Source organism: Podarcis liolepis (assembly GCF_965112155.1).
Source record: "Podarcis liolepis genome assembly, chromosome: 2".
Lineage (NCBI taxonomy): Eukaryota > Metazoa > Chordata > Lepidosauria > Squamata > Lacertidae > Podarcis > Podarcis liolepis.
In genome coordinates this window covers 88,739,655-88,757,618 of record NC_139555.1, presented here as the reverse complement: position 1 = coordinate 88,757,618, position 17,964 = coordinate 88,739,655, and the positions used below count along the sequence as shown (strand labels likewise).

Here is a 17,964-nt window from a genome sequence, read left to right as displayed (position 1 = left end):
GCCATTTTCAGTGGGTCACAAACTGAGGTGAACTAATATCATTTCCGACTTCTATGCAAAACTTATGCCTTCTATTTTGTCCACCATCATATTTGACTGAATGCTTCCATCATTTTCGCTCTTTTCTTTATCATGCTACTCTCACAAAGACTTACCGTTTGTTCTTTTCCAACATTGAGAACAACCATAGACACATTCTGAACCATCAAGAATCCATTTCCTTCCACGGTGATGATTCTGCCTCCACTTTTAAACAAAATGAAAACAAAAACAGTGAAGTAAGGGATCAGATGAAGAATGGGGCATCTTTCATTCATGCAAGATAAGAAAATGAACGAAAAGGAAATAGACACGGTCCTGTATTGAAGGAAGTCTGCAGTCCTGTTCAGCCCAGCATCAATCAACACTGTGACTGGCAGTGACTTTCAAAAGTCTCAAGCAGAGCCATTTTTAGGTTATTTGCTTTACCAAACTGTAGCAGAATAAAGGCTACTTCACACATTACCCAGAAGTAAATGCACACAAATTTAAGCACATGTGGTGGAAAGCATTGGTCAAACAAGGTGTGCAAGGACAATGATCAGACATGTGGTGGGAAGTATACTTTGCTGTATGTGCATCTTACAGTTTTACAAGTACGCACAAAATGCATTTCAACATGTATGGATAAAAGAAAATGTAAAAGCATCTGCTTGGACTAATAAGTGGACAACCTGCAGCCTAGGGGCTGCATGCAGTCACTGAAATAATTTTACGTTGCTCCCAGCATTACCTAATAACTTCAAAAGCACAATTCACTAATAAAATAACAAATAACTATTTCACCACTGAGGCTAAATAGAGACATGCTCTGAATATATTTTATTACCTCGGCTGCAAAGTACGAATAAATAGTTGCGCTGACATGAATCCTGGATGTTTCAAACACTTGTTATTAAAAAGCGGAAGGTTTGGATAGTCTTACCCCGTCAGACAAGCTGCCTGAGGAATGTTAAATGTGGCACCATCAATGTGAAATCAATTAAAGAAAATAATGAGATAGTTTTAGCACATGCCACCAATACAGAGAGGAGGAGAGAGGAGAGGCTTGTCTCCATTGGTTACCAAAAACTACATCCAGACTTTACCCCGCATGTGGCCTTTCATTACTTCAACCATTTCGTGTTCTACTTGCTTTAATTATACCGCAACATCAGGTGGCTCATCGGGGAATTCAGGAAGATAGTGATTTATCCCCTTTGCCTCCAAAAGACACTCAAATCCAAAGTGATAACACACAGGGCTCTTACAAGCACAGCCTTCGCAAGTCATTTAAGGCCTCTAAAGCCTCAGCGTGCTGTGGTTATGCATATTCATAGGCTCTCTGTAGTTCACGCTACATCTGCGATGTTGCTTGGTGTTTCCTTGAAGAAATTTAATTCCGAATGGTATTTGATCATTGCGGGGAAAAACTATGTTAGGTCCAATTACCCTTTTGATGAGGAAACCTACAGCACCACGTTCAGCAGGAGCGGCAGCGTGGTGGCAAAACGGAACTAGCAGCGAAGTGCTCAAGAGGAATCCTGCAGTATAAATTTCCAAGCACTTTGTTGCCCTCTTTGGTTGGCCTACAGTAACAGTGCCATTTGCACACCATGGTTTAAGGTAAACGTAAAGGAACCCCTGACCATTAGGTCCAGTCATGACCGACTCTGGGGTAGTGGCACTCATCCCGCTTTATTGGCTGAGGGAGCCAGGGTACAGCTTCCGGGTCATGTGGCCAGCATGACTAAGCCGCTTCTGGCGAACCAGAGCAGCGCATGGAAATGCCGTTTACCTTCCCGCCAGAGCAGTGCCTATTTATCTACTTGCACTTTGACGTGCTTTCGAACTGCTAGGTTGGCAGGAGCAGGGACGAATGGGAGCTCACCCCGTCGCAGGGATTCGAACCGCCGACCTGCTGATCGGCAAGTCCTAGGCTCTGTGGTTTAACCCACAGCGCCACCCATATCCCCTACACCACGGTTTAGAACAGCAATTATTTGCAGCTTAGCGATCTTGAATGTTTCTGTCCGACTCTTACGTTTTGCAGCTGCCACCCTGCATTCTGACCCAGTTCTGTCCTGCCTCGCACTCACAAGACTGACAGAACTTCCCGCCCAGAACTGAAAACTGGGTGTGCTGCTGCTGCTCATTTGCAATTCCCCACGTTGCAATTTGTGTTTTGGTTTTTGTGATGTCATGCGATCCCACTTTAAGAACGTTGCATAAGATCAGGGCAGTTGGCCCTGGTTGGACTTAAAACACTTCCTGAGTAACTTGGGCTTCATTTGCACTTGCAGACTTCCTCAAATTTCTTTGTTCACATTATGCTGTTACACTTCAAGACTGTACTAAGCAGGGAGTGATTTCACGGAGAAATTAAAAAAGGAACTGGAGCCCCAAGGGCTCAAGGGGGGGAATGGAATCAAAAGCATTTTTTTTCCCAAAAAGAAAAAAGAAGCCCTGAAATGTGTCTGCCTTGCAGGTTCTTTTGAATAATAAAAAAATTGCAAACTGTATCAATCAGTCGGAGCCAGTAGGAATAGTACGATACTCATGCGGACTTTGGCCTGAATTTCTACATCATTTGAAGCACATAAACTTAGGATTCTTTCCCCATTATTAGTTTGGAGTTTAGTGATGCTAGCTGAAACTGGGTTTATGGTGAACAACTGTTCTGCCCCACTCATCTGCTCTGCCTGTTTTTCACAGCAATTTGTCTATTTTACTACCCCAGCCTTAGCACAATATGCAGCCTCCATGATCCCAACCTAGATGACCGCCTGCCACCTTTCTAATCCTATTAGTCCCTGCTAACAGTTCTAGAAAATTGCACAGAGTAATGTCTTACCTGATCTGACTCCTTTTGGGGTTGATATCTCTTATACTTGGGTTTTTCTCATACTTGAAGGTGCTGTTATCACCAATGCAGGACTTCCTTTCAAACTGGACACAGACTTTCACAGTAGTAGTAAATTCCACACCTGGCATGGTGCAAGTGATGCTAGTGTCAGTGCGACTATAAAAAAAGAAGACACAATGAGCTGCTGAGTGCAATGCATGGGTATGCCCAGTTATTGTTCTCTACAGTGAGAATCCACACTACATGCCATTCATCCGAAGCTTTATAACACAATGGATGTTTATGAAATTATGAATGGTGTGTAGTGAGCGTGTGTGTTTGTCTCTTTTTTGTCTCTGTCCATCTGCCTCTTCCCTCAAGCACAACTTGGGGCCACCTAATGACTGATTGGCAACCAGCTGAGGACAGAAAAAAGGAAGCATTTCTTCATAAAACGCATAATCAACATTGAATTTCTCAGTATGGGGTGACAAACACTAGTCTTTATGGCTTTAAAGGATAGCTGGACAAATTCACAAAGCTTCTGTCAATAGCTATTAGCAATGATAACTAAATGGAGCTCTATTTCCCTCGAAACCACTGATTCTGGTGACAAGCTAAAGGGAAAGGTCGTTGCCTTCATGCTATCTTCTTAGTAAACTTCTGAAAGGCATCCTGCTGGCTGGCAGTGGAAAAATAAGGCTGCAACAGATGGACTTTGGTGTGATTTCAAGCAGTGCTCTTCCAGTGTAAGGTCCTGCCAGTTGTTTTGCTAGGGGAGGTAGGCTTTTTGTTGAGGGGGGGGGTAACTTCAGTTTGCTAGGTATTTTTATTGATTTGGAGGGGCAGCTGCCCCTCCTTGCCCCCCCCCCAGCTACGCCCATGGTCCTGCCTCATTCTTCCCATCCTTTACTGCTCACACCATCCTCATCAAACTGCTGTGCTGGTGAGCTTTCCTGTGGCGGTGTAGTTGGGAAAGCCCCATTGCACGAGAAAAAGCTATTTTGCAATCCATGCATCAAAGACTATATTAACAGAGCAAGATGTGCTTCTCCTACACTCCAGACTGGAGAACTGGGCTTTTTAATAGACTTGTTTTCTCACTTCTGATCAGGGCAGCTTCTGACCCTATTTTAATATTTGCAGCTCATGAGAAAATTCTGCAAATATAAAATTATCTGCTAGTTACATATAATTTGAAAGAATTGCTAAGTACCCTTCACAGATACAAAACAGCGGGGGAACCATACAAGACTAGTAGTGAGATTTTATGGCTACTCAGCATGTTTATATGTATTGCATTACAGAGAGCTGTGCTGAATTTGTTCATACTGAAGAATTTGTGTTTCCTTGGAAAAGCCATTGGACAAACACTTGGCATATGGCGTATGGTTCTTGTTTCTTGTCGGGTAAATTATAATTTCCTGCCTCCACTGCTGAATTATGGTTCATTCTGAGGCAGCACTTACCTGAGGTCTTCACATTCTTTTGTGTTATTAACCAAAACTCGGAGCTCAGATCCCACACTCAGGTTATTCCCTGTGATGGTTACTCTGGTTCCTCCTGCTTTAGGGCCAGTAGATGGAGACATAAACTTCACTACCGGAAGCTAAGTAAGAGAGGAATGTCAAGGTGAGGTATTCATTAGTTTCTTAGTCTGTAATTAATGCTAATGATACAGACATACCGCAGGCAGGGAAGATTCTGCATGTCAGAGGTTCTGCAACAATTCTCCAGGAAGAAACCAAGGGGGGTTGGTTTTGTGAACAAAGAAAGCAATTCTAACCACATTTGTTTGGAAGTGGGCTCCACAGACTTTGTAGGGCTTCCAAGCTTCCAATGGGACAATTTGTAAAACTCATCTCACAAGATGAAGATATGTAAAAGGATCTGGAGTAGGTTGTCCTCAGTATGCTGCTGATAATCAACTCTATTTCTCTTTTATGTCTGAAACAAGTGAAGCTGAGAAGGTGTTAAACTGCTATCTGGAGGCAGTAATTAACTAGATTATTGCCCCAAAGTTCAAGCTCAGAAATGAAAAGGTAGAGAGCTGCTGTTGGCCAGATTAAGGTGGCATCCCACTTGAGGAATACCCGATTTGAACTTTTTACTGGTATCTATTTTGATGTCATTTTGATACCACATACAAATTTCTAATTCTTTTCCTGACTGTAAAAATAAATAAATCGAAGCCATTGCTGCCTTATCTGCCTTGTTTTATCTATTCTGCTGCTTTCGTTGTTTTGTAATATTCCATATTTGATTCTTTGAAATTGTTTTTAAACTTTGAAATCAGAAGCTGAAGAGCAACACAGAAAACAAACAACAATCATTTCTCACTTCCCACCAGTGACTGGTTTTCAAACAGTGCCCCTTGAACTCTGAACCCGGCCTAAAACCGTGCTCGAATTTTAAAGTCCTCTTGAGTTTCTGATGCAGTAATACACTTACATTTTCAGTCATATTTGTATCAGACTGGCAGGCTCTGACTGCCTTGATTTGTAAGTAAGGATAATAATATCTGTGACAGTAAAACGGAGATGAAATTTATTGTACCTTTGAAGGAGCCTTTTTAAAGAAATGCCATAGGTGTTCTTTTTCTGGCTTTCTGAAATATATTCAAATGCTTTTTAGTTGAGTTTAATCTTGCACAGCAAAATTTAATACTGAGGTGTATACCATACAGTAACACTGCAACTTTGAAGGGGCCTTTTTACAAAAAAATACTGGGATAAGCAGAATGTTTTTAGATTTTTTTTAAAAAGCACATTAACTTTAAAAAAACCCCATAATCCTGTGAAAAAGTTTTACATTTTTGTAAAAAATACTTTGCATGAGATTTAAGAGCCAAACCATGGTGAACAGGATCTCCTCTCTAGGCCTCATTTTTAACACTGAAAACTAGTCACTGGTGGAAAGCTGAAGATTTGGATAAAGATTTCGATGCAAGGGAAGGAGTTAAACTCTCTCTCTCTCTGCTTTAAATTGCCTTTCCAAAGCTACTATTTACCTAAGAGCCAAAACATATTAATGTAATAGTTTGGATTGCCCTTTATTTGGGTTATTAATTGTTATTTTTGTTAATGCCAATTTGTTAATGTCTATCTCTTCAGAAAGTTATCTGAGCCTTCTTCTCTTGGGAGTTCCCAAACTGGTACCCCCCCCTTCTCTGCATTGAGCCAGACCATGATAAGCAGTGACCTCCAATATATAAACTGCCAAGTGGTCAAGTTATGAGTGGTACTGAAAGGCTTGAACCTTGGATGAGAGAGGTACTTTGAGGTCCAACGAGACAAGTTAAGATGGAAGATAATCTGGGTGAAGAACCCTCCACCAGAATTCAAGAGATGACCCACAAATTGCTTCTTTGGTAGCACTGGACTCCCGTGAGACTCTCCCACAGGAGAAGGACCTTGGTCTCCACTCTGCTGGGGCAGAAGTGAGGAAAGGAGAATCCTGATTCACATGGGATGCGAATGTGCCAAAGTAACCAAATTCTAGGTTTGGGTGTTTGAATTAGCCTCCATTATAACTGGTAAGATTTTATTCCCAGACGTTGTGTTGACGTTGCTCTTAGATGAAAGCAAATAGAACCCCCTTGGTGTTCTATAGTGAATTAGCATCACTAATGTTGCCAGCTGTTTGGATGGAGGCGGACAGATGATAGAAGACAGTGGAAGGGCACACGATGGAAGGGTGTTGGGCCAAAGTGTGCGAAGGAACTCTCTCAGAACACTTGAATAATCAGAGAAGAGTAACAAGAGGTGTAGCTAAACATGGCAAGTTTGACACTGTATAGTGCTGATTGTCAGCTTTATTAACAGTAGTACCTCCTAGCAGTCCCCAATGACACACACCAAGCTATGGAGCAGATATCTCTTGGCAAGATAATTATAGTATTGACGTGAGAATTGTATACTCTGTAAATTTCCATTGGTGTCAAAGCTGGAAGTGTTGATAAGATAGCTCTACCTGCGAGTTTCCATCAGTGATGGCATGTTTTTGTTGTTTGTTTTCTTAATCTTTTGAATTAATTAATAAAACATATTTTTTTAAAAAAACTGTTCAGACTTGTGATTGTTGCTGGGGAAATTTTGATGTGTTTTTCCTCGTGCAGTTAACGGACGTACCTTCAATTGCTTTCCCCTGTAGGAATGTTGCCTGACCTGAACAAAGGCCTGGGAATGTTAAATCCATCATTAAAGGAAGACTTCCAACCAAAGCCACTGGCTCCTATTTTTGCTTCTGTGCAGGTGTTTCCTGAAGATGCAATTTCCTCCGGCACCATCAATAGCTTTAAAACATCCTCATCCTTTTTAACTTCTCCATCACCACTATAATAGTTCTAACACCAGATACAGTTTTTTTTTGTGAGCTCTGATTTGCTACATTGCATCATATAATATGACTTAGTATTGCTATTTTAAAAAAAGGAGACTTGAGAGGAAGAGAACAAAGGAAGCTGCCTCATGCCATTGGTCCTAGTTCAGTATTGTCTCTACACTGACTGGAAGGGGCTCTTCAGAGTTTGAGACATGGGTATTTTCCCAGTGACAAATTCAAAGTTAAAACCCCCAGTAAGAACAAGAAACAACTTACCACATAAGAGTATCGGTCCCTGGATTTTCCTTCTCTGCTCAAATTAACTGTCACCACATCAGAAAATTCATCTGGAGCTTCTCCAGTCCAGCACACAATTCTGTGTAAAATAAAAAATAAAAAAGCAATTGTGACTGAGAAGAAAAATATGGATGAACTTGAAATAGCACCTCATAAAATAAAAGGTGGGCTGGATTGAACTCTATTCCCCACTCTTTAAAATTCTTTATTTTTATATTAAAAGCATTATTTCAGATTCCAACTAAGATAAGTTATACAGGAGAAAGAGTAGCTTCAAACTTAATGCCTCAAATGGAGTTGGGCTACCATTTCCAGTGCAGTGCAGATGATATTCCCGTACAGAAAGTCAGGTCAAAAGCACTGGAATCAGATTAGAGTAGACCCTCGGGTTACGTTACCTCCAGGTAACATAACTTTCCGGTTGCAAACGTGGCAAACCTGGAAGTGGGTTTCCTGCTCGTGTATGCGCATAAGCGCTCTATGGCACTGCACACATGCGCAGAACAGGCGCCTCCAGTTACAAAGATTTTGGGATATGGCCGGGCCTCCAGAATGGATCCTGTTTGTAACTGGAGGTACCACTGCATTTTGCTTGTGTGGTCACATGCTAAGGGATACTCCATTCTGCATGAAAGGGGGGAAGTGTCTGTTGGTCTCCCCACCAGTTTGCATTAAGAATTCAGAGCACTTTGGATGTTTTGGTAGGGAAAGCTCACTCGATGAAACAGGGATGCCCCCCAAAATGGAATACAAATGCCCAGCTTGCACATCATGGCTTACCAGGATCAAGCAGAAGCAGTGTGCTCTCTTCTATGGCAAGGTGTCTTGTCATACTTTCCTCACACAGAAGCCATTTCGACATCCAAATAGTCACAAGTTGGTGAATTCATGATGGCATAGCATGATAATAGGTAAGCCTCCAGAAGGGGGCATATATAACCAAGTGTAAACTATCCTGGTACAAATTATTTCACTAACCCTTTTCTGTTCATGATGGACTGAGCCGGAAAGAAGTAACACCATTCCTACTGAGGCAAGAGTCAGTTCAGAATTTTGGGGTGCCCTTCTCAGAATGAAGAATTGAGCTTATTCTTATTTAAAGTAACTTGACTGTGGAAATTTTGTTGCCATTTTTTTCCTGATCGAGCAACTACGTATTTCATTTTACTTGAAAATGTGAAGCTCATGAAACTCCAATTATGCTTTATTTCTTACGAAAAGTCACTAAAAATAAAAGGTATTTTGTGTTATAGAGAAATATGAAGTTTGTTCATGACCCAACAGGAAATAACTAGGCATTTATATTAGTAGTAAATAATCCTGTGATTTAGATTCGGTAGCATCTTCTATTTCAAACTTAAATAAAGTATTTCTGTACCAGCAACCTTTGGGCTTTAATTAATTAATCTTTGGTGTTTTAATTTGCTCCTTGTTGTCCCAGTGCTGCCGTTTATGCATTTCCTGTCCAGGCATGCATGTTCCCATTGGGTCAACAGACTGCTCTTCAGATAATTGCATTCATAAACAACAACAACAACTAAGAGCTGAATATGTCCACTGCAAAAGCTATGGCGTATCATACTATAGGGTGCAAGAAAGGGGGGGAGTGGCAGGGGGGGGAGGAAGCAAGAGGTCATTTCCATAGGGTAATACAACAGCCATCATCATTAAACACTGGAAATACCCCCTCCAGCACCACCCAACAAAGGAACAGCATCACTTTTTGTGGGGATTACTATTACTTTAAAAGCTTTAGTTACAGATAGGTAGCCGTGTTGGTCTGCCATAGTCATAATAAAAAAAATCCTTCCAGTAGCACCTTAAAGACCAACTAAGTTAGTTCTTGGTATGAGCTTTCGTGTGCATGCACACTTCTTCAGATACCTGAAGATACTTGCACACGAAAGCTCATACCAAGAACTAACTTAGTTGGTCTTTAAGGTGCTACTGGAAGGAATTTTTTTATTTTAAAAGCTTTGGAATGCTTATTCAAGATGGTGCAAAGGACACAATGGGAAGATTAATAAATGAGGCACTACTCAGATGTAGCGCACTGGGTGGGGTGGAGCTATTACTCTAGCTTCCCAGTGGATTATTGTTGCTTACTGGGAGGGAGAAGGGGAGGCAGCAGGGAGGTCAGCACAGTGTAAACGGAACAGCAGAGACACTCCGTTACGCCTGCTGGTGCATTTGCACTATGCCAACTTCTCCGCTGACCTGCCCCTCTCCTTGTGGTAAGAAACCCACACGCCAGGAAGCTCGTGTAATGGCCCCGCCCCACTTGGCGAATCACTTCTGGCACTACCTTTAATTCAAAGAAACCCAGGATTGGGAAGTTAATCGGAGTCAGGACTTGGGATAAAGTGTTCATTATATCCACTATTCCCACACGAAAAACAATTGGTGCAGGAACACCAATGCCTTGTTTACGTATTTTCTCCTCCTCCTCAGATGGAAATGGTAACTTCATAATTGCTATACCCAGCTATTTCCCTCAACTGTTCCAAACGGGTAATTTCAATTTCTTCCAAAATTAGATCTTGCTATGTTGCTTGTTATCAACAGCATGCCTTCAAGCACAGCCCTTATAGATTGCTTGATCTGCTGATCTTTGGTGGCCTCGGCTCATTGGCCTCCTACAACCGTTTTCCATAAGAAATTATCACGAGAATTTCTCCCAGGTTTTTGTGGATGATTTCATTCCAAAGTAACTGCACACAATCACCTCAGCTGGTCTCTGAAGCCTGTCTAGCAGAGATAACGAAGACAACTTTGCAAAAATGTATGCGAATGTGAAGCTAGTGAAAGGTCTGACAGCACAGAAGTTTCCCAGTTGTTTTAGATGGAGCTGCAGAATGGGTAGCAGCTGTGCAAGTTTTGATTACATTTGTCCTCCTGACCTGCTGAGGGCACAGGTAGGAGACAGGCGGGAGCTTAGAATATTGTGGAGATCAATTCCCTGGCACAGCCAGCTAACTAGAAGGCTAGTTAGTACCTGTCTTTTCCGCACTTCTTCACAGAAAGCGTTTGTCTCATGGTAACTTCCCCTCTGAGGATGCATGTGCCTCACTCAAAACAAAACAGATAGGACCTACGGTAATCTTCCAGATGGAAGTCCTCAGCAGAGAATACAATTCACAGGAACGACCTGAGAATTCTAGAATGTGACTTCTCTCAGCTGAAGTTATTACTGTGGAATGAATTCCTTGAGGGGATAAAAATCATTAATCAGTTTCAATATGTATCATACAGAAATCTGCCCTTTTCATAAATGAGCTGATTCAGAGTCAGCTTGGTTCACTGGGTCACAAAGCAAACAGTAGCAGCTACTATTAACAACTAGGAGGCCAGTGGATAATTGGATGCCTTACTCTCCATTTACGCATGCATGTGAATCCCTGCAAACATTTGCACGCTCATACCAAGCCCTCACATTCCTGATCTCTGAAGAAAGACCGCTGGAAGAGATCAATCAGCTGAAGAGGAGGAAATAAACGACAGCAATCCCTTTCCTTTCACTCGCTTTTAAATCATTCAGCATGAGTTACTCACTCCTCAGAGACGATATATCTGTCCGGGAGCGGCGAACACTTCACATTCCCTATTTTGACAGCGTTAATGACATCACTGAACCTACGGCCCAGATTTCTTCCTCGTATTGTGACTAGAGTTCCTCCTTCCAGGGGTCCATTCAGGGGCTCAATCTGCAAGTTCAAAGGGAACCTGATGAGAGTAGGTTAAAAGCAAAGGCATGGAAGGCAGCAAGGTGGGGAGCATTCATTTTTATTCCCGTCTGGGTACAAACATCAATTTTATGCTCCCTATTCTTCTATGGGGGGGGGAAGGCTGTGGGTCCAATAAATGAGCCATATGCTTAAGATTCATGTCCTACTTCGGTTTTGTGACTAATACAGTTTTTACAGTGCCTTTTACCTCATTCAGAAATAATTTCATGCACCACTGAAAATACAACTATCAGTATTCTTAAAAGTTTTGAATAACAGTTAAGGGAAGGGGGAAAGTAGTAAGAACTGACAAGTGGAGAAAACATAATAAGGATACCAACTCTTTGGGCTGGGAACAGTCAGCACAATCTTTTGTATAATCCTTAACAAAAGGGTTGGTCTCTCTAAACACCACCATGCATGTTATGAATGATAACAGCTATAAGTGGGCTATTTGTTCCCTGCCTTTTTATATACTGACCCAGCACTGATTCAGAGGGAAGACTGCCTAATTATCACCCTGGGGTTTTTCATTTAAACAACAATATCCAAGTCTTGCTGCAAAAAAGACTATAGTTTGTTTCAAAAAAATGTTTATCTACCTGCCTACCTACCTATGGCTTTTATATACTGCCCCAATCAACAATGTCCTCTGGGAGGTTGTGGTTAGCATCTACACAACAACATTTTGATACACATTCAGGGAAGATTTTTATTTGTTACCCTTTGTTCTGCAGTCAGCCACAAAGCCACTTTGATTTCGCTGGACATCTGGCCTAGCTTAATGCTCTACATTTAGAAAGGGCCTTTTAAATTGCAACAAACCTATTGGAAAAAAAATAAAGCCGCCGAAAGCTGCACAGGAACAGCAGCCTTCCTTCCTCAAAGTACAGTTAGAGAGGCTGCAGCTTGCCATTCACTGTAGCTGCTGCCAGCATAACATGACGTAAGCCAAGGGGCAGGAGGTCAAGAGTGGAGGCTCCTTCTTCCGCCAAGCTGCTTAGGGCTGATAATGTTCCCTTACTAAGCTCAGCGTCCCTCTCCAATAGACTTGTGGTCCTCCTCCCCCACAAGACAACTCTGTAGACACTAAAGAAAAGCTTGTTTGTTTTTGCAAATGGAGGGATTTGGACTGAATGTACAGTATCTGCTAAGAAATAGCATCCCAACCCCGTGACACGCCGTAACCTTAATTCTTGTGGTTTGCTTTCAATTCTTGATTTTGGCAGAGAGGCAGGAGGCTAAGTTTCCTATACAGTGGAGCGAGGCGGGCTCCCTAGCATTTCCTCTGTACAGCCAGGCCTGAGAAACGGGAACGGTAGATGTTAACAATAAAATGGCTATTGGATTATGAATGCAGTAGGGACCTCCCCATCCTCACCAACACTGCTTTAAGAGCATTTCTCTGGATTGTGATTTTTTATATATATACATAAAATATTTTTATTACTACTACTGTCCAATCACAAATAGCCCTTCATGAGCAAAGAGTAAAAGAGGACGGTGTCCAAGCAACTTCATATGTGCTTAGAGGAAGCAGATTTCTAGACCCATTTCAAACTGGGGTCAGGTCCAGTTTTAGCACTGAAGCAGCACTGATCACTCTGGTTGATGACCTGTGTCAGGAGAGGGATGAGGGTGGGAAAGCATGATCCTCTTGATTTTCCCTGACCTCTCAGCAGCTTTTGATACCACTGACCATAGCATCCTCCTGGAGGGGCTTTGCGGCATCAAGAGATTTCTGTTTGGTCCTGCATCATCTGTGTTAGCATTTTAAAACTGAGACTGGCGAATTTATTCCTACTTTTGTGTTGGTTTTAGGTACTGGTATTGCTTTAAAGTGGGTATTTCGAATGTTTTAATATTGTATTTTTGAAATACATTTAAATACTCTTAAACTGTTTTGGTACACTGATTAAATACATACAGTAGTTAATGGTTAGAATCCCTATCTTAAAATCTCTGCATTGGTGGGGTCACACTAGACAGTCTTTAAAGTTGGCTCCAATTCTGAATACCAAGCTAGCCTAATGCATCCACTGTAAAGTCCAGAGTACTGGTCCCTGTTCCACCATCCATTAATAACAACCAATTCCTGTTTACTGCGGCAAAATGACACTGAGCAGAATGCCTCTTTCTGTACTGTGCCCAAGACTTACCTTCTTAATCTCAGGAGGAGGACACATGCCTGGAATCTGGAGGGACTCAGTGTTTAGTCTACAATTAGAACTGCTCTCGCTCCAAATGCACTGATGACCCAGATCTTCTCTCCCAAGACACTGAGAACAGTCAGCACTTCCAATTGCACAATTATAAATCTCCACTAGAAAAAAAGAGATAAATATCCTAAGCTGGAAGCATATTATGACTTTGCTTAACTTTGTGTGTGCAACTGCCCCCCTGCCAGAGTAATGCAACATTTCCAGCAGCAGAGTCTGGACATACAACAATTTAAGAAGTTTTGGCCATGGTCCTAAAGATTTCCCAGAAGTTCTGGGCACTCGTTCCCACTGCAACGTAATTTAGTACTTGAAAATCCCTTTGTCAATTTGTGCTACATTTTTCTAATTCTAGATATCCACATGAGAGGCAGCTTTGCACAGCTCAATACATCTAGTTAGCAAAAACTTTAGTTTACAATGGCAAACAATTATCATTACAATACTCAGCATGATACGTACATTTCACCAACTTCCCCCAAATGGGAATCTTTTTACTTCTCTTATTTCTGCCTGTCCTTGTTTCAATGGCTTGTTACATTTTTATTAGACCAGGAATGGAAAATATGTGGGCCTTCAGATGTTGTTGAGCTCCATCTCTCATCAGCCCCAGCTAATGTAGCAAACAGGATGATGGGAGTTGTAGTCCAACAGCATCTGGAGGACCACAGGTTCTTCATCCCTGTGTCAGAGCACAAAGGGATTACCTGCTCTCCTAAAGTTTAGGCCTTTTGCCCCTGAATAAATAGGAAATCCTATTTATTAATCAACAGAATGTGGTGTCGAGAAACATTTTCACCACATGCTATAGAACAAAACTAAATCACAGAGAAAGCAAAAACCAAATGGGAGAAGGGAGGGAAAGATCCGGATTAATAACTGTGGGTGGGGAATCATACAGACTAGTGTTTCAGCCAAACTGGAGCCCTGTTGCAATGAAAATGCAACAACTGACTTTTACAACAAAAACATTACAGTATAATTCTGAACCAAAGCTTGATTTTGCCCAATATTTTCAACCCAACAGTGGTATTTTTCAGACAGCTATCTGAATGATTGCCTTCAGCACCCTCTGATCAAAGATGTATTACCTATGAACATTGATATTACATATGTGTATTACAGCTAACAGCCATTTATAGATCTAACTTCCATAGACACTTGCACTATGGGATATTGCAGGCGACTAATCTTTTCCTGATGCTGTTTAGCATCTATATGAAGCCATTGGCAGCAGTCATTCAGAGGTTTGGTGCCACGTACCACCAGCATGCTGATGACACCAAGTTCTATTTCTTGATAACATCTTAATCAGGTGTGGCTATGCAGTCCTGGACTGGTGCCGGAATGCAGTGATGGGATGGATGAGAGCCAATAAATTGCATTTGAATCCTGCCAAGATGGAGGCTCTGTGGGTGAATTGATCTATCAGTTGCTTGTTCTGGATTGGGCTACACTGCATCTGGAGGAGTGGATCTGTAGTCTGGAGATACTACTCGTTCTATAATTGTCACTCGAAGCCCAGGTGACCTCAGTGGCTAAGAGTGTTTTTCACCAGTTTGGCTGATACAACATCTCCAGTCATTCTTGGATGACTCATAGCTTGGCCACAGTCATCCAAGCATTGGTAAATTCAATCTTTGCTGAAGCAACTGCAGTGGCTGCCAGTATGCTACTGGGTCAAGTTTAAGTAATTGTTTTAAGTAATCAAACAACTTGGGACCAGGGTATCTCAAGGACTACTTATGTTCCTTCTTGGTCAATGCAATCTTCAGCAAAGGCACTTTTAGTGGTTCTATATGCTCCTGAGCAATGTCTAATGACTATCGGGAGCAGGACTTTTAGGGTTGCAGTGTCTCTTTTTCTGGAATTTCCTCCCTATTGATATTAGGCAGGCATCAACTGTGCAAAATTTTCAACCATTTTCATAACACATTTTTGTTTAGACAGACTAGTCCTGACCCAACCATGTACCACTGATATTGAACTTATTATTTGGATGTATTATTGCATTTAATGATTTTATATTCTCTGCTGCTTTAGTATTTTTACAAAGAGCATTACACATTTTTATATATAAATAATGCAAAATAATCACCATTTAAAAAATCTGTATGAAAATCTGTATTTAAATTCATGCCTAAATGTGTACTTAAATATTATCTGGTGACAAAATATTTTTTATTGCCCATTCACCCCTCACTTGAAAACAATTTCTTCTGAGAAGTAAACAATAAAATCAGGTTAGTTGATCTAAATATTCAGAACACTTGAATTCAGCTATCAACTAAACAAGTAACGCAAAGCTGATCATACTCCAGGAAAATCTTAGTTAACCCAAACTGTTTTTGGTGATAAATTATTGAATTACATACTACATAACTACATATTTTGTGAGAAAACATTTAAATATGTGTTTTATACAAATGGACACATTTCTTAATACATGTCACTTGAAAATGCACACTTTCCACATATTTTGGTATGTTTCTGGAGCTGAAAACTTTATTGCAAAATTCAGAGAAGAACAAAACCCAAAGGCTAATAATGGCCCAATCCCTATATTAGCCTCAGGGGTGTGAATGAGGTCAGTTTGCTAAAAATGCAGACCAAACAACATTCTCCTCCCTCCCTGGTTGGAAATAAATTAAAAACTTAAGTGGTTGCTCAAGAGTGTTTGCTTTGATTACAAATATATAGGCAGGGATGACAGAATTAGCAGAAATGTATTTACATATTTTGCTTCTTCCCAGCATTGAAAATACACATATTTCAAATGTATCCCACAGTGACACTGCGTTCCCATAAAAACTGCTGCTGGTTTATCTCCTTTGAGCTAAATTCCATCCCTGACCCTAAACAGTCCACACATTTTTGTTTCAATATCAATCCAGTATGATATTTACAGTACAACCCTACACATGCCTATTTGAAGCCAAGCCCCACTGAGTTCAGCAGAGCCTGCTCCCAGGTATGTATAGCGTTACAGTTTTAAGAGCTCAATCCTATACATGTTTGCATAGGAGAAAGTCCTACTGAAAACAATGGGACATACACTCAAGTATGTACGTATAAAACTGCAGCCCAAACTATTTTGTATTTAGTAATTGGATGAGTGCACATAGCAGAACATGTGTGAGTATACTGTATACTCACACATGAGTATTTAGCCGGAACTCACCAGAACTCAGTTCTGGCACCTCTCAGGTGGGCGTCATTGCCATTATAAGAGACCAAGGGAGGTGTTCATGGTGAGTTCCAGGTATACCCTGTATGTTATAATCTGCAGCTTATGGTGAAGGATGGGCAAGAAATATGATGACAAATAAATAAACGTTGTAAAACGAGATCTCATTTTTTGTATGTTTCCCTGATTTCAAAACATCTGCTACTAAGGTATGTAAAGAGACTCTAGAAGGTCAAAAGCACCAACTAGCTAAGAATCTGTAAGCTTTCTAAAGGACATTTTACCCTCTCTAAACGAAAAAAAGGTGGAAAATGTGTTTAGAACAAACCTGTCATCAGCGCTGGACTATCAATGTATCTATCGGGTTTTTCCTTCAGCTGAAGGTTTAGTGGAAAGAGGTGCCTTTTGTCTGAAGTGTGAAGCTGTACAAAGAAAGTGAGTTAAGAGTTATCCCATTTACAGAAACACCAGACCCCAGTGGCAAAATACATGTTAGCTTTATAGCTGTCAACACAAGGCATTTCTATAGTGCAACAAGATGTTTCTTGGAATATGATATTCAAATTCAGCAGGAGAAATCAGGAGCCTGGGGCAAAAAAAGGAGAAAAAGAGGTACTGCCCTGTCTTTGTTAATTAAACCTAAGTAGCTGAGTACCAAACCAATGAGAAAGTAAAATTATGTTTCCATATGGAAACCAGGCAAGCAAGCTCAATCTTAATTTTTTTTAAAAATGTTTCTAGCTCTCAACAATTAGCCAGAAAAGCCTATATATAGATAAGAGAGCAATTGGCTCCAATTTTCAATTGGAGTTTCATTGCTGGACATGTTGCACATCACTGCTGTATATTCATGCTAAAAAGAGCGTAAGAAAACTTGGAATGAACTTATGTCATGGAAATGCTAGAGTTCATGGAAGCAGAACCTAATGAACTTTGATAGGATGATATGACTTGATAAAACAGCATACACAGGGCCTGTGGCTCTGTCACTAGAACAGAGGAAACATCCCCACTAGCTGTGAACTCACCAGCACGTTGCTGCACTGAACAGCAGATGCATTCACCCACTGGGCCTCAAATATCCTGTCAGTTTGAAAATGACATTCCAAAGGCATCTCCTAGACAATTGGGAAGACAGGGAAGAATTTGCATAGCAATATCAATTTTTTAAAGTAAAAACATCGATTTTTTCTGTACTCCAATAAACCCAATAAAACAAATTCTGTTCTTAGTAGTGATGGATGTTTGATCAATTTCAGAAGATCATTTTCTGGTTAATCTCACATATGTTCATTGCAATTCCTAAATCTATTTCATCCCATTTCTGCATTCATCCTTTAAAAAAACAAA

General features: G+C 40.9%; 1 protein-coding gene and 1 long non-coding RNA gene across 3 annotated transcripts in view; one reads left to right on the top strand and one right to left on the bottom strand.

The window, feature by feature from the left end:
* The window catches only part of PLXND1 (plexin D1), a 150,500-nt gene that overhangs the window by 57,956 nt on the left and 74,580 nt on the right, over positions 1-17,964 (bottom strand). Inside the window, exons 10-17 of the mRNA XM_083491025.1 lie at positions 17,643-17,732; positions 16,943-17,036; positions 13,368-13,531; positions 11,036-11,187; positions 7,463-7,562; positions 4,333-4,472; positions 2,873-3,040; positions 156-246 (exon numbers count right to left, since the gene is read on the bottom strand). Coding sequence (XP_083347151.1) covers positions 156-246; positions 2,873-3,040; positions 4,333-4,472; positions 7,463-7,562; positions 11,036-11,187; positions 13,368-13,531; positions 16,943-17,036; positions 17,643-17,732 — 999 coding nt within the window. The remainder of the gene's footprint in view (positions 1-155; positions 247-2,872; positions 3,041-4,332; positions 4,473-7,462; positions 7,563-11,035; positions 11,188-13,367; positions 13,532-16,942; positions 17,037-17,642; positions 17,733-17,964) is intronic.
* Positions 1-17,964, top strand: part of LOC310702235 — a 124,395-nt gene that overhangs the window by 69,898 nt on the left and 36,533 nt on the right. The gene's annotated exons all lie outside the window — the stretch shown is intronic.